The sequence below is a fragment of the Crinia signifera genome, chromosome 4 (genome assembly GCF_055691185.1).
Source record: "Crinia signifera chromosome 4, ASM5569118v1, whole genome shotgun sequence".
Classification (NCBI taxonomy): domain Eukaryota; kingdom Metazoa; phylum Chordata; class Amphibia; order Anura; family Myobatrachidae; genus Crinia; species Crinia signifera.
In genome coordinates, this window is record NC_139220.1 from 232,659,478 (window position 1) to 232,674,610 (window position 15,133).

At 46.1% G+C, this 15,133-nt stretch overlaps 1 protein-coding gene across 2 annotated transcripts in view; it reads left to right on the forward strand.

The window, feature by feature from the left end:
• Positions 1–15,133, forward strand: part of SPPL2A (signal peptide peptidase like 2A) — a 45,780-nt gene that overhangs the window by 12,906 nt on the left and 17,741 nt on the right. For both annotated transcript variants that reach the window (XM_083183974.1, XM_083183973.1), the window contains exons 2-4: positions 3,088–3,201; positions 6,051–6,233; positions 6,851–6,940. In XM_083183974.1, coding sequence (XP_083040100.1) covers positions 3,088–3,201; positions 6,051–6,233; positions 6,851–6,940 — 387 coding nt within the window. The remainder of the gene's footprint in view (positions 1–3,087; positions 3,202–6,050; positions 6,234–6,850; positions 6,941–15,133) is intronic.

The following is a 15,133-nucleotide window of genomic DNA, read 5'->3' on the forward strand; positions in this document are numbered from 1 at the left end:
CCCTCCCTTATTGTATTATTGATGCACATTTTTTCAATTTTATTTTCATATTGTGAAATATCACAAGGGACTACCCTGAGTTACTTCCCATCATCATCATCTGAGATTCAGCTGTACAGACAAGTCCAGCACCGATCGAATCTACATTCTTTTCCAAAAGTACTCTCCAGTGAGGTCTCTTGTGTGGCCCTCCATTCAATTCGTGGCTGCAAGGACTGGTTGCGCCTTGGGACATTCTAATTTTTGTTTATTTGAGCCATTCAGCTCTTACCTGTCATTTTTTAAACACATCCTGTAACATGACAGGTAGGAACTGATTGGCTGGCTGTTTATACACTTTATCACTTTTTTTTTTTTTAAAGCTTGATATATCTGGCCCTTCAGGCATGTCCAAACTATGGCCCTCTAGCTGTTGTGAAACTACACAGCCCAGCATGCCTTGCCATAGTTTTAGCATTCCCTAATATCAAAAAATGTGGCAAGGCATGATGGGACTTGTAGTTTCACAACAGCTGGAGGGCCATAGTTTGGATATGCAAGGACTAAGGTTATAGGTGTATCCCTGCCCAAGGACTCCTTAGACATGCACCTGTGTAAACTTGTTCAATCTCTCTCTCTCTCTCTCTCTGAAAACCTCATAACAAAGGGGCCAATTCAGACCCATTAGTAACGGGACAAATCTGTTCTGGTCCCCGATGGTCGGGATTTGTGAATATGCGTTTGCGCAAACCCTGGGAGCGAGCGGCTTCGGCGAGGACCGTTCACTCCATAGTGGGGGGCGGGCAGGGGGCTGGAGCAGTGAAATGCCCAATGTTTTATGAGCTTGCCCATAAAAATGCTGGACATTCCCCTGCACACGCAGGAATGTCGGTGCCTGCTTGAGGTGGGCAGCTGATGTCACATAACGGCAGAACCCACCCCAAATTCAGCCATCTCCAGCTAAGATAAATCAGTCTAGACTGACTTCTCTGTGAATGGGGAAAAACATTTATTTGATGGTCTGTGACCATTGAATGATTTTTCGCTAGGCTGCGAACATATGCAGCCTAGCGAATAGGTCTGAATCACCTCCAAAATCTGTGGCTATATTTTCACTGCATCTAAGCTTTGAATTGCTGGTTACTGAAAGTAAGCAGTGTCTCCATCATTGTGGGCCCTAACTAATAAGGGGGCAGATGTATTAAGCCTGGAGAAGAGATAAAGAGGAGATAAAGCACCAGCCAAGGAACTGTGAAAATGACAGTTGGTAGTTGATTGGCTGGTGCTTTATCGCCTTTCACTTTTTATCTCTACTCCTCAGGCTTAATACATCTTCCCCAAAATTTGGTAATTGGCCTCAGTGGAATACATACCTGCCCTTATTCATGACACACAGCACAGTGGCACTCTGCTTTTAATAGAAGGTTGCTGATTTAATATTGACTAATTGTACTAGTCATATTTTTTTTTTAATTTTACAGTTTTTGTCAACTGCCAATATAAATAAAGAGAATAAAAAAAAAGTTTTACAGAATGCTTGTCTAAGCATTTTTGTGAATGAATTCATTCATTTAGAATTCTTCTGGTCAGGAGTTCTATCCATTATATCATCAGGGGCTGCATAGTCACAAGTTCCTTTTAATTTAGATGAAGGCGATATTTATAACATTTTGGAGAAGTTGCCCATATCAACCAATACACCCCTTACTCTCATTGTACAGGCTGTGCTAGAAAAGCTACAGCTAGTAGCTGATTGGCTGGTATGGCTGACTTCTTCAAGATTTGATCAATCGAACCCTAATAATGTAAAACAAAGTGTTTTTTTTTTTAAATGAGCACCTATTATGACATATATAAATCTTAATATGTACTAAACCTTGGAGAGGGATAAACATAGTACCAGCCAATCAGCTCATATCTTCCATGTTACAGGCTGTGTTTGAAAAGGTATCCAGACTTTAGGTTGACATTCAGTAAGTTCACCATTAAGGGTCTACTCTACATGGTCAATAGGTGGACCAGATCATGGTCTACACAGCATGTGATCTGCATGAGTTTCCCACAATAAAAATTGAAGCCGCAAAAACCTTTAAATTCATGTTAATCTTTTCATGTGCTCGCCACTTATTAACCCAACCCATTTGAAAAATGACAGGAGCTTGTTGGTTGGAACGTCCACTGCATCTCCCTCTCCAAGGCGTAGTACATAGAGGTTTGGTTTTAAAATGTATTTGCTGTTGCTTGCTTTTTCCTTCCCTTGTTAAGGCAGATGAGTTTCAACATGGGGAAAGGGTAATGGGACAAAATACCTGTGCACTAGTACCACGTATAGTTTTCGATTCTTATGTATGTGTAATATATGGTGATCCACAATTTGATTATATCAGGTGCCTCTGCACTAATAAGTGTTGTGGAGGTGCTCCCCTGAGAGTAATATACAATGCAAGGGGGAAAGAAAAAGTACTCTCTTTTTTAGGGGGCACGCTTTTTATTAAAACTTAGCGTTTAATGATAAATTTGTTTTTAAAAGATTTTTTTGTATGACATGACAGGACGAACACACATTTAACATACAAAATACCACAAGATGTATTTACGAGGTTTCTATAATAATTGTGGGTTGGTCTATATTGTTAGGCTTACCAATCTGAAAATGTTCTGATTGGGAGCTGCCAATCACACAAAAGGAGGTACCACAGTATATGGGGTGGACCGCGAATATTTTAATAACGTACTTTAATACGTAATACGTTATTAAAATATTCGCGGTCCACCCCATATACTGTGGTACCTCCTTATGTGTGATTGGCAGCTCCCAATCAGAACATTTTCAGATTGGTAAGCCTAACAATATAGACCAACCCACAATTATTATAGAAACCTCGTAAATACATCTTGTGGTATTTTGTATGTTAAATGTGTGTTCGTCCTGTCATGTCATGTCATACAAAAAAATCTTTTAAAAACAAATTTATCATTAAACACTAAGTTTTTATAAAAAGCGTGCTCCCCAAAAAAGAGAGTACTTTTTTCTTTCCCCCTTGTAAGGCAGATGAGTAACAAAACTATATTTACTTAGTGTAAACTGAAATCTGTACTATTTTGCAGATATGTGCAACTGTTGGAATACTGCGTGCAATTAATGATGGTGGTTCTGCAAAGGATTATTGTATTACTTACAATTCTACATGGACAACACTTCCGACAACCTATACCAATGCGGTGAGTTGGTTTGTCAGAGTTGCAATGTTTTTAGCATCTGCATATGTTTCTCAAAACTAGATCTTGTTAAAAATGTAGGTACTTGTTTCCTATCTGGGCGCCCATCGCGGGCATCGCGGGTACATCGTATGCCATTATAATGACATGCGATGCGACCGACGCGATTACCGCGATTTTACATAGGGACCAATGTTAAATGTCCCAATTGACCCGCGATGACCGCGATTTACCATAGGAAACAATGTTAAATGGATCAATTTCCCCAAATTATCATAGGGAACAATGGGAAATGGGGCAAAAACACCCCTGAACATAAAAATGTCCCCCCAAAAGTAGTTGACGCCACCCCGCCATCAACGTGAACCCGAAGCGTGGCGAGCGCAGCGTGCCCGCGAGCGGCGGCGGTACGCGTCCTCCGACCTTTTCATGCCCTACTATCCACTAGGGCGTGGAGTGAGAATAGAATAGTGTGGCGAGCGCAGCGAGCCACCGAGCCCGAAGCGTGGCGAGCGCAGGCGGATACCTTCACAGTTATACGCGTCCCCTCGCGGGCTTCCCAGGTGTCCATGGCGACGCGGACACCTGGGAAGCCCGCGAAGGGACGCGTTTACCTGTGAAGGTATCCGCGTCCCCTCGCGGGGCTCGCTGCGCTCGCCACGCTTCGGGCTCGGTGGCTCGCTGCGCTCGCCACACTATTCTATTCTCACTCCACGCCCTAGTGGATAGTAGGGCATGAAAAGGTCGGAGGACGCGTACCGCCGCCCCTCGCGGGCTCGCTGTGCTCGCCACGCTTCGGGTTCACGTTGATGGCGGGGTGGCGTCAACTACTTTTGGGGGGACATTTTTATGTTCAGGGGTGTTTTTGCCCCATTTCCCATTGTTCCCTATGATAATTTGGGGAAATTGATCCATTTAACATAGTTTCCTATGGTAAATCGCGGTCATCGCGGGTAAATTGAGGCATTTAACATTGTTCTCTATGGGAAAATCGCGGGCATCGTCTCTGGCCCATCGCAGCCGATTTTTTATCGGCCGCGATGGCCCCGATTTTACCCCCGATGCCCGCGATTAAAATCGTGGGCGCCCAGATAGGAAACAAGTACCAAAATGTATTTTATTCTCATTCCTCAATTAATTTTTTTTTAACGTTTTATTGTTGTTGTTGTTATTATTATTATTATTATTAACTATTGCAAATTGATTACATCTTGTGCCTTTGACATGAAAATAATGTTAATTGCTTATCAAAATAGCTTCACTGTAATCAAATGCATTATATGTATGTAGCCTGCAGCTGTATGTACCTATAGCAGAAAATGTAGCAATATGTGCCAAGGAACCCTGTTATGGCTAATTATGGGAAAGCGATCTAACCAAATCTATATCCTATTCACCCTTTATATACTGAAAACTGTTAAAGTACATATTATAAAACCATGCTGAATTGTTAAATTATGTTCTCTTATATTATGTTGAAACGGTATCTTGTGATGTGTACATCACATGTTCCAAAAGCTTGTGAGACTATCTTACGATGGGATACGGTCATTAGGTCAACAGCACTATGTCGACATGGGTCTAATTCGAGATGGCTTTTGGTCGACAGGTTATTAGGTTGACAAGCATTAGGTCAACAGTCAAAAGGTTGACATGGGGTTTTTCACTGTTTTATAAGGCCAACATGTGCGGACAGGCGGTATTTCATGCCCATCCATCCACTAGGGCATCGTGGGAGAATAAAATAGTGATTCAAAGCATCGCGAGCGAATGCGGTGCCCTTGAAACTGTGTCCATGACGACCGTGTCGACATTTGGGTAAAAAAAAAAAAACAGTGAAAAACCCCACGTCAACCTTTTGACTGTCGACCTAGACACTGTCAACCTAATGCTTGTGTCGACCTAAAGACCTGTCGAACTAGACCCATGTCGACCTTTCCCCATGTCAACCTAGTGGTGTCGACCAACATGCTGTATACAAAACGATCCCAACCCCTTACGACATCTGTCCATGTTGAACTGTCATCCATGTATGCATTGTACTTGCATATAATTTAAATAACCAAATTTACTTTTGCACCTCAACTATAAACTCATAGAACGCTCAATCAGCAGGTATTTCCATATTGGCTTTAATAATAATCACATTCAAAGTTTGCTAATATCTAGCGATAATATGCTATATATTAGTAAAGTGGTTGTCCACATTTGTGTAGAGGAGTCTGCCACCGCATTCTGCCGAAATGCAGCTGTGATGCAATATCTTGGAGGATGACCATGAAGATGTATGATAACGGAAGTCATGTGACTGCAGGTCGTTGTGACCAGAATCTTTCAAAGCCCAAATAAATGAAGAAGTTCAGTGTTAGATGTGATGCTACAAACCAGAGAGATGCTATAGGAGGATCAACTTTAATCTGTGCTACAACTGGCCATGCAAAGACCTAAGCTCAAAACAGAGCCCTCACTGTCCACTTTGGCAACAGATCACTAAATGTATTGTTGCTATAATGTTTAACAATACAGTGTTGGCTAGATCTTAAATTTAGCATAACCTAACAGATATTTGGCGTTTCTCAGTTATAACCCATGTGCCCCTGTAGATCACCACAATGTACGGCTGCGCACATATTTGCTCAATTCCCGTAGCCACTACTACACTGTCTATTTTCTTGCGCATCACATGATGTAGAGGTTCTGAAATGTGCTTTGCAGGAACATGATGTTCTGCACATTGCATTGTATTGAATTGATACAATGGATTATATGGTTCTTGTATGAACCAGATCATAACTCCTGAACAGTTCTCGTCTTTTGTTGGGAATGCATTAACTTACTTCTTTTTCCTGTAGACTTACCACAAAATGAAAGACTTCAGCTCGTCCTGGCTGTGCAACCACTCGGATATTTCTGGCATAGATCTGAAGGATTACGCAGTCGTGGTGATGGCTGGCAAGTGCTCAATTCTGGATAAAGCTTCTGTTGCCCAGCAAGGCAATGCTACAATCCTGCTCATTGCTAGTAAGGAAGGCCTGGTACGTACCAGGATTACATGGACTCCATTCACATCCAGCCATTGATTTATGTTTTTTTTATTTAAGCTATGGGTCCAAGCAAAATATAGGATGTAACACCCATATGGAATATAAAAACTACAGTCCACATAAATCAGAATAAGGAGACTACTGTATTTCAATGTGACTGTACGGTTTAGTCCATAAAGTATTAGTCTCATTCAGATACATGTGCTGTCCATTTTAAATGTGAATTGTATGACTTGTGCTCTTTCAATTCCTGATACATGAGCTCATATGAGAGCTTTGTGGCAGAGGTGCGCATATGATTTGTTGCATTTAATATAAATTGTACCCTATACTGTATAGAGCAGGCATTCCCAACCACGGTCCTCAAGGCACACCAACAGTGCAGGGTTTCTAGATATCCAGGCTTGAGCGCAGGTGACTTAATTAGTACCTGAGGGATTCTGATTAAACCATCTGTGCAGAAGCCTGGATATCACTAAAACCTGCACTGTTGGTGTGCCGTGAGGACCGTGGTTGGGAATGCCTGCTGTAGAGCAATCTGCATTTGTTAATGTAATAATCGTATTTAAAGACCGTGAAAAATATCTTAAACTCATTGTCCATTACAGCCTCCTCCTTCAGAGAATAGGAGCAGCCACCAAAACCTGTCAATACCCATTGCTTATGTGAAATATGGAGACCTTATGGGCATGGAGAAGGTAAGTACCTCTTTATAGTTTTATTAGCTAACATTCTGCTAGGGAAAATTTTGGGCTTCATTCATGTAAGGGGCTAGTATCAATAGTTAGAAATTACTTTTTCTCTACCGTCCAATGGGATACTGGGCTTCACTACTATGGGGGATTGAGACCTCCGCAGGAGAGACAGGCACATAAAAGAACTTTCAGTGTGGGTGCACTGGCTCCTCCCCTCAATCTCCCTCCACTAGTCAGTTTTGAAAAATGTGCCTCAGGAGAGGCAGTGCTTCTGGATGCTCCAGAGTTTTTCTACATTTATTTTCAAAGTTTGTTATTTTGGGGCGCTGTGGTGACCACACAGCTGTCCTGCTTCGTGGGTGTCAGGGGAAGGGTCAGTCCCCGACCTCTTCAGGTGCAGAGCTGACCCTGCTACAGGACAATTCGGTCCTGCGTGGGACTTGTCACCGCACAGCATTGCGCTGTGGCGAGCAAGTCCCCTAGCCGCCGCACACCCCTGACAGGTCAGAAGACTTCAGTGGTGAGTACAGGCTGGGGGTCCCACAAGGGGTCCCCGCAGCCATTTCTGGTGCGGCAAGACGACGGCTAGTAATGGCGGCTCTCCAGCAGGGACTGCGTGAACACCGCGTCTGGTAACTGGCATAGGGGTGCTGCCGCTGGACCACCAGGGACACCCCTCAGGTTATAATGTATTATATATATATATATTTTACACCTTTATTATATGTCAGTATAAATATATAGAAGCGCCAGCTCCGTGTACAGGGGGCGGGGCTTCACTCAGAGCGGGACCAAGCTCTGCTGGGCGCGCGCTGTCACTTCCTGCTTCTTCACACGCTGCCAGACTCCATTACAGAGGGCTCCTCACTGGCGTGGTGGATCCGGGTACTTGCAGCACGGCAGAGACAGCAGGTTTTTTAATAGCGATTTAGCGCTGCTGCGCTATCTGGCTTACTCAGACACTGTGTTTGTTCATATCACTGTGTTAGCGTTACCAGCTCACCCAGATCTGTGAGTTCAGGTTAAGGGTGCACTTGGCTCCCCAATTGCTCTGTTTTTTCCCCACTGATTAGTTACTTATCACAGCAAAAAACAAGCACATAGTCTGTTTTTCACATCCAGCTGTGTGGGGTGTGCCTGTGTGTGACTGCGTGGGGGTTGTGTTGTACTGCAGACATTGTCAGTACTGTCTCATCATGGTGAAAAAATTCACTTGTATGGTGTGTAGCACCAAGTTTGTGCCAAAATCACAGTCCCAGGTTACTTGTGAGGCTTGTATGTCACCACAGCCCAGTAGTGCTGACACTCAGATCAGTGGGGTGCCCCCACAGCTTGTGGGGCCGTCTCAGGCTGACGAGCAGGAGCCTGTTTGGGCCTCCAACATAAAAACCCTGTTGGATTCTGTGGCTTCACAGCTTTCAAATAACACTCAGCAAACGCAGAGGGTTCAGAGAGAATTGTCCATGTTAGCTGCCAGGGTGGATATTCTTCATACTCTTAGTGTACCTCCTCCCGCACAGCCTCAAAAGAGGCCGGCTACTGCGATGGCCCCTGATTCAGACGATGATGATGAGGACATACTAGAGGAGGGTGAGGAGCAGGTTCTGCAGGAACCAGTCCCTGAGGCAGCAGTGCATGGGCCTGAACCGCTTATCAGGGCAATCAGGGATGTTTTAGATCTCCCGGTGGAGGCATCCGCAGAAGGAGATCCTTTCTTCATGACTCAGAGGAAACAGCCAGTATATTTCCCTGAGCAGGCGGAGTTAGAAACAGTTTTCAGGGCTGCATGGCAAAACCCTGATAAGAGGTTTACTCTTTCAAAGAGGTTCACCAACGCTTATCCTTTTGAACCTTTGGGCAGGAAGAAGTGGGAGGAGCCACCAGTAGTGGACTCATCTGTCTCCCGTCTTTCTAAAAAGGTGTTGTTACCAGTCCCAGGTGTATCCACTCTTAAGGACGGGGCGGACAGGAGGCTGGAATCTACCCTCAAGTCCATATACACGGCTAGTGGGGCCTCCCAGCGCCCAGTTCTAGCCAGCTGCTGGATGGCAAAAGCCATACATACCTGGTCAACCCAGATTCAGGAGGGGTTGTTAGGTGACATGACTGTGGCTCAGATTGGCGACAGCCTGCGTCACATCCAGGATACCGCTAAGATCCTGTGCGAAGCGCAAAAGGAATTGGGCGCAATAAACGCACGCAATTCAGCCATGGCGGTTTCAGCCAGACGGGCCCTGTGGCTGCGTCAGTGGTCTGCGGATGTGGACTCTAAAAAGAGTGTGGAGGGTATTCCCTTTACAGGAGAATGGCTTTTTGGGAGTGAATTAGACGGTTGGATCTCCAAGGCCACGGCAGGGAAATCTACCTTCCTCCCATCAGCTCCCACGGTGGCAAAGCGTACCTTCACAGGTACTTCCCAGCAGTCCTTTCGTGGGAACAGGTTTCGCCCCAAGGCCAGGGGCGCCTCTAATGCCAACAGAGGCACAAGAGGCAAGTTTAGGAAGCCTAACCCCTCCAGCACCCAGGACCGTCCAAATGCAGCAGCGTCCTCTAAGCCTGCAGCATGACGGGGTTTTCCCGCCACGAGACTCTCTCGCGGTGGGAGCGCGATTGTTGCAATTCAGTCATGTGTGGGACGCCTCGGGTCTGGATTCCTGGGCCAGGGGTCTCATTTCACTAGGTTACAGGCTGGAATTCGACAAGCCCCCTCCCAGAAGATACTTCAGGTCGGCTCTTCCAGCGTCACAGGAGGACCAGGTTCGCCTCCAGGGGGCCATTACCAGGCTGCTTCAGTCTCAGGTAATTGTACCGGTTCCAAGCACGGAGCGGGGCCAGGGATATTATTCCAACCTATTCCTGGTACCGAAGCCAGACGGCTCAGTAAGGCCCATCCTGAATTTAAAATCACTGAACCCTTTCCTGTGTGTGTTCAAGTTCAGGATGGAGTCCTTGCGCTCAGTGATCGCCAGCCTAGAGAGAGGGGAGTTCTTGGCTTCCATAGACGTCAAAGACGCCTATTTACACATCCCTATCTGGCCCCCACACCAAATCTATCTCAGATTTGCCTTGGGGAACGACCATTATCAATTCCGGGCCTTGCCTTTCGGCCTGTCGACTGCCCCGAGGGTTTTTACAAAGATAATGGCGGAAATGATGTCACTACTCAGACTCCAGAGGGTGAATGTCGTGCCATACCTGGACGACCTGCTACTAAAGGCAGGGTCGGCAGAGGCTTTGAGGAGTGCTCTCAATCTGTCCATGCGAGTCCTAAGAGACCACGGGTGGATTCTGAACATGTCCAAATCATCGCTGGTTCCGACCCAGAGGATGGTTTTCTTGGGCATGATACTGGATACATCGGAACAGAGAGTCTTCCTGCCGATGGAAAAGGTCAGTGCACTTCAGCAGCTGGTCAGGGAGGTTCTAGAGTCTCCTCTGGTACAGATCCATCTTTGCCTCCGACTTCTAGGCAAGATGGTGGCTTCATTCGAAGCAATACAATTTGGCCGTTTCCATTCCAGGGTTTTTCAATTGGACATTCTGACAAAATGGTCCGGCTCCCCCCTGCAGATGCGCAGAAAGATTGGACTTGCACCAAGAACCAGGATCTCGCTACAGTGGTGGCTAGATTCATCAAATCTGTTAGCAGGCAGACGGTTCCAGATCCAGGACTGGACTCTGGTAACCACGGACGCCAGCCTGAGGGGCTGGGGGGCGGTGACACAGGGAGTCCGCCTCCAGGGTCGATGGACTCCACTGGAGTCAGGCCTGCACATCAACAAGCTGGAATTGCGGGCGGTCTATTATGCCCTGTTACAGGCAGCTCCATTGTTACAGGGCAAGGCGATCCAGGTCCAGTCGGACAATGCTACCACTGTGGCCTATATAAACCGGCAGGGTGGTACCAAGAGCATGCCCTGCATGAGAGAAGCATCAAAGATTCTGTCTTGGGCGGAACTGAATGTCCAGGCCCTGTCTGCCATTTTCATCCCGGGGATCGACAATTGGGAGGCGGACTTCCTGAGTCGTCACGACCTTCACCCGGGAGAGTGGGGCCTTCACACTCAAGTGTTCGATGCCATAGTGGATCTGTGGGGGCTCCCTCAGATCGACCTGATGGCTTCACGACTGAACCACAAGGTAGCGATGTACTGTGCACGGACCAGAGACCCAGGGGCGATAGCGGTGGACGCTCTCACCTGGACCTGGGATTTCCAATTGGTGTACCTGTTCCCACCTCTCCCATTGCTGGCTCGGGTGCTAAAGCGGCTCCGGCATCAGGGGACGGAGGCCATTCTGGTGGCACCAGATTGGCCAAGAAGGGCCTGGTACGGGGACATTCAGGCCATGCTAGTGGAAGACCCGTGGCGTCTGCCCATAAGAAAAGATCTGCTCCTCCAGGGCCCGTTCGTCTTTCAGGACTTACAGCGGCTACGTTTAACGGCCTGGAGGTTGAGCGGCAGATCCTAGTCCACAAGGGTCTACATCCCTCTGTCGTCAATACAATGATCAAGGCCAGGAAACCGGTGACGGCTTCCCACTATCACGTCATATGGCGAAGATATATTGCCTGGTGTGAGAAGAATGACTTGCCTCCGGCCAGCTTTCGTCTAGACAACCTGCTACGCTTCCTGCAGGCTGGTTTGGATAAGGGGCTCAGATTGGGTTCCTTAAAGGTCCAAATCTCCGCGCTGTCGGTGTTTTTCCAGAGAAAAATTACGGCCTTGCCGGAAGTGCAAACCTTCTTACAGGGGGTTCTGAGGATTCAGCCCCCCTTTGTGCCTCCCACCGCACCATGGGATTTGGAAGTGGTTCTCACTTTCTTAAAATCAGCCCGGTTTGTTCCACTGGAGGAGTCTGAACTGCGACACCTCACTTGGAAGACTGTTGTTCTGCTGGCTCTGGCTTCGGCCAGGAGGGTATCCGAGCTTGGGGCTTTATCATGTCGGAGCCCTTACCTTGTGTTCCACAACGATAGGGCGGAGCTCAGGACCAGACCACAATTCCTTCCAAAGGTGGTGTCAGGGTTCCACCTAAACCAACCTATTGTGGTCCCTTATAGCGCGGCACATCCGGATATACCTGAGTCCTTAGATGTGGTCCTAACCCTTAAAGGGTATGTCAAGCGCACAGCGAGGATCCGGAAGACGGACAGCCTTTTTGTGCTCTATGATGCGCAGAAGAAGGGGTTACCTGCTTCAACGCGTACCATTGCCAGGTGGATAAGATGTACTATCCAACAGGCCTATGCATCAGCTGGTTTATCGCTTCCTTTTTCAGTAAAGGCTCATTCAACCAGGTCTGTAGGTACCTCTTGGGCGGCTGCTCGAGGGGTATCGGCAATGCAGCTCTGCAGGGCCGCAACTTGGTCAGGGCAACACACATTTGTGAAGTTCTACAAGTTTGACACCCTGGCCAGGGAGGATTCCCAGTTCGGGAATGCGGTTCTACAGCAGAATCCGCACGTTCCCACCCGTTCTGGTAGCTTTGGGACCTCCCCATAGTAGTGAAGCCCAGTATCCCATTGGACGGTAGAGAAAATAGGATTTTGGGTACCTACCGGTAAATCCTTTTCTCGTAGTCCATATGGGATACTGGGAGCCCACCTCGGTGCGGCTTTTCTGCTGTCAGATACTATTAATTGTTAGGCTTATTGCCTTGTTTTCTATAGGATAGATATGTCTATAGACTTGTTTTCTAGTTACAGGTGTCCTCTTAAGTTGTTAGGATTCACCTCTTTTCTATGTTGTTGTTCGGTTGGGTGTGCTGGATGAATCTCACCACAATACATTATCACATACTCCTCACATGCTCTCCTTCGGCACAGTTTTTGCATTAACTGACTAGTGGAGGGAGATTGAGGGGAGGAGCCAGTGCACCCACACTGAAAGTTCTTTTATGTGCCTGTCTCTCCTGCGGAGGTCTCAATCCCCCATAGTAGTGAAGCCCAGTATCCCATATGGACTACGAGAAAAGGATTTACCGGTAGGTACCCAAAATCCTATTTTTTTTTTGTCATTTGGCAATCGGTGGTATAGTTGTATCTGGGTCATTGGGTCTTCAACGAACACTGTAAATAGGTAAAAATAATCAAATAATTTCTATGCAGGCAATATAATACTGTACACTTTATAGAAAAACTATACATGATTTTACCTGTTTAGCATTGAAAAGTACGTGCCCTTCTGTCTCTGGATGTGCTTGTCCTAGTACAGCATAGTAAGCTTTTAAGGCATGTTAAGGAGTTTTTACAAACTTCAGAAGAATACAACTGAAAAGCACATGGCCTTTTGTGGCATCACATGCCTACTTGTGCACCTGCTTTTAATATGGTGGAATTGTGAGCCCAGATGTCGGCAAGCAGGCAGTTGTTTACACCATCCTATGGGACAGTGGTGTAAGTTCGTTCCAGTTGCCCAGAGGAAACATAAATATTAGTGCCCCCCCAAATAGCTCAGCCAGTAAGGTGTCTTGACAGGTCATGGGTTCTAATACAGCGTGTGACACTTGCAAAAATTATGTTAGGAAGGAAGTCAGCCACAGAAGCGATAACAACAGCTTTCAATTAACTGATTCAAACTGGCAGGGGAGGATAGGTGCCCCCTTGGGAGCAGGAGCCCGGCAGCAGATAACTCCATTGCTCTGCTTCCCAGAGTTACGCCTTTACAATGGGAAGAGTTGTGGCGATAGAAGGCCATGTATAAAAACATTATTTCTCACTCCTCTATGGGGGACACTGGAATCATTGGTATAGTGGAGCATGAGGAGTCCAGGGTGCCAAATGGTAAACTTCTTAACTGAGGTACTGCTTTACAGCCATTATACATGTTCCTCCTCCTCCTTTAAACCCTGCACACTTCCTACAGCACCCAGGTTGTTTATTTGTGACCGAAATAACTTATGTGACAGGCAGCCTGTTTTTCTCCTTTTTTTTTTTTTAACCACAGTGCAGTCAGCAGGTACAGCATCACTGATGCTCCCACTGCCAGCTTCCTGCTCTGGTGGCTAGCACACTGACGAGGGAGTCATATATGTTCATTGGTAGTCACTCCATTGTACCTTGTCACAGAATTTCAGAACTGTGCTGAACCACTTGCTAGTCTATTGGCTGTCTCCTGTTATTCAGTACTCTCACCATTGCACAACCAACTAGGTGCTCAAAGTGTGGGAGTTTGCATAGATATTATTACTTTTTGTGTAATGCATTAAAATATCTTCCAAGTCCGCCACCTTCCCATCCACTCTTTAGCAAGTGGTGGATACACACATAGGGCAGCTGATTAAATCCACAACCTAATCCCTAATGTGGACTCTCAAGTTACTAAACTTAATTAATTCTTTAATAACGCAGGTGCAGCATTGCATCCGGCTAACAACAGAAGTTGTTAATAAATTCCATGCTCGTGGTATGCAACCCAGCCAGTATAGGTGTAGTCTCAAACTGTATAATCTGCACCAGGTTTCTGTCTATGTATTATTATTTTATTTCATCGGCTTCTTAGATATTCAGGATGCTTACTAGTATATTCCCAAATGAGAGGATCACCAATAGGTCCTCACGTCTGTGGGGAGGGTGGATCATTTCAAGGTTTGAGCCTTGCTTTTTGGTCTTCTTCTTGTGTTCCCAGAATACATGGCAGTGATGATGGCCAACCTACTGCACAAGGGAATCTGAATTCTGACATATCTGGATGATCTCCTCCTTTATGGCTCATTCTCTAGATACCCTTAAGAAACATCTATTGCTCATCTTGACATTTTTTAAGACTTATGGGTAGCTGATCAGTTGGGGCAAGTCCACCTTTCCCCATCTTTGGAATTCAGTAAAGACACCAATGATCAAGCATGTCCTAAGTGCTACAGGTATTTCTAACTACCGGTAGATAAAAATATGCCTCACTGCAGACCATGCTCCATTCCTTTCTTCAATAGCAGTATTGATCGACTACTATATGCAAGTTCTGTGCAAACCATTATCTCTCTTTGGCATGGTGGGATAGTTCTATTCCATTTGGAATTTCTGTTCTGTGGAACTGCTGCTACCTTCATCTCAGGTCAGACATTCATTCTGTCCAACCCTCCCATTGGGACAAGGGTCATCCTTTTCTGATTTTTAGTTGGGTTATTCTCATTACAGGTGAGCACACTTTTCAGGGACGTTCTAATTATTCCCACTGACCAACATTCTTGAACTTC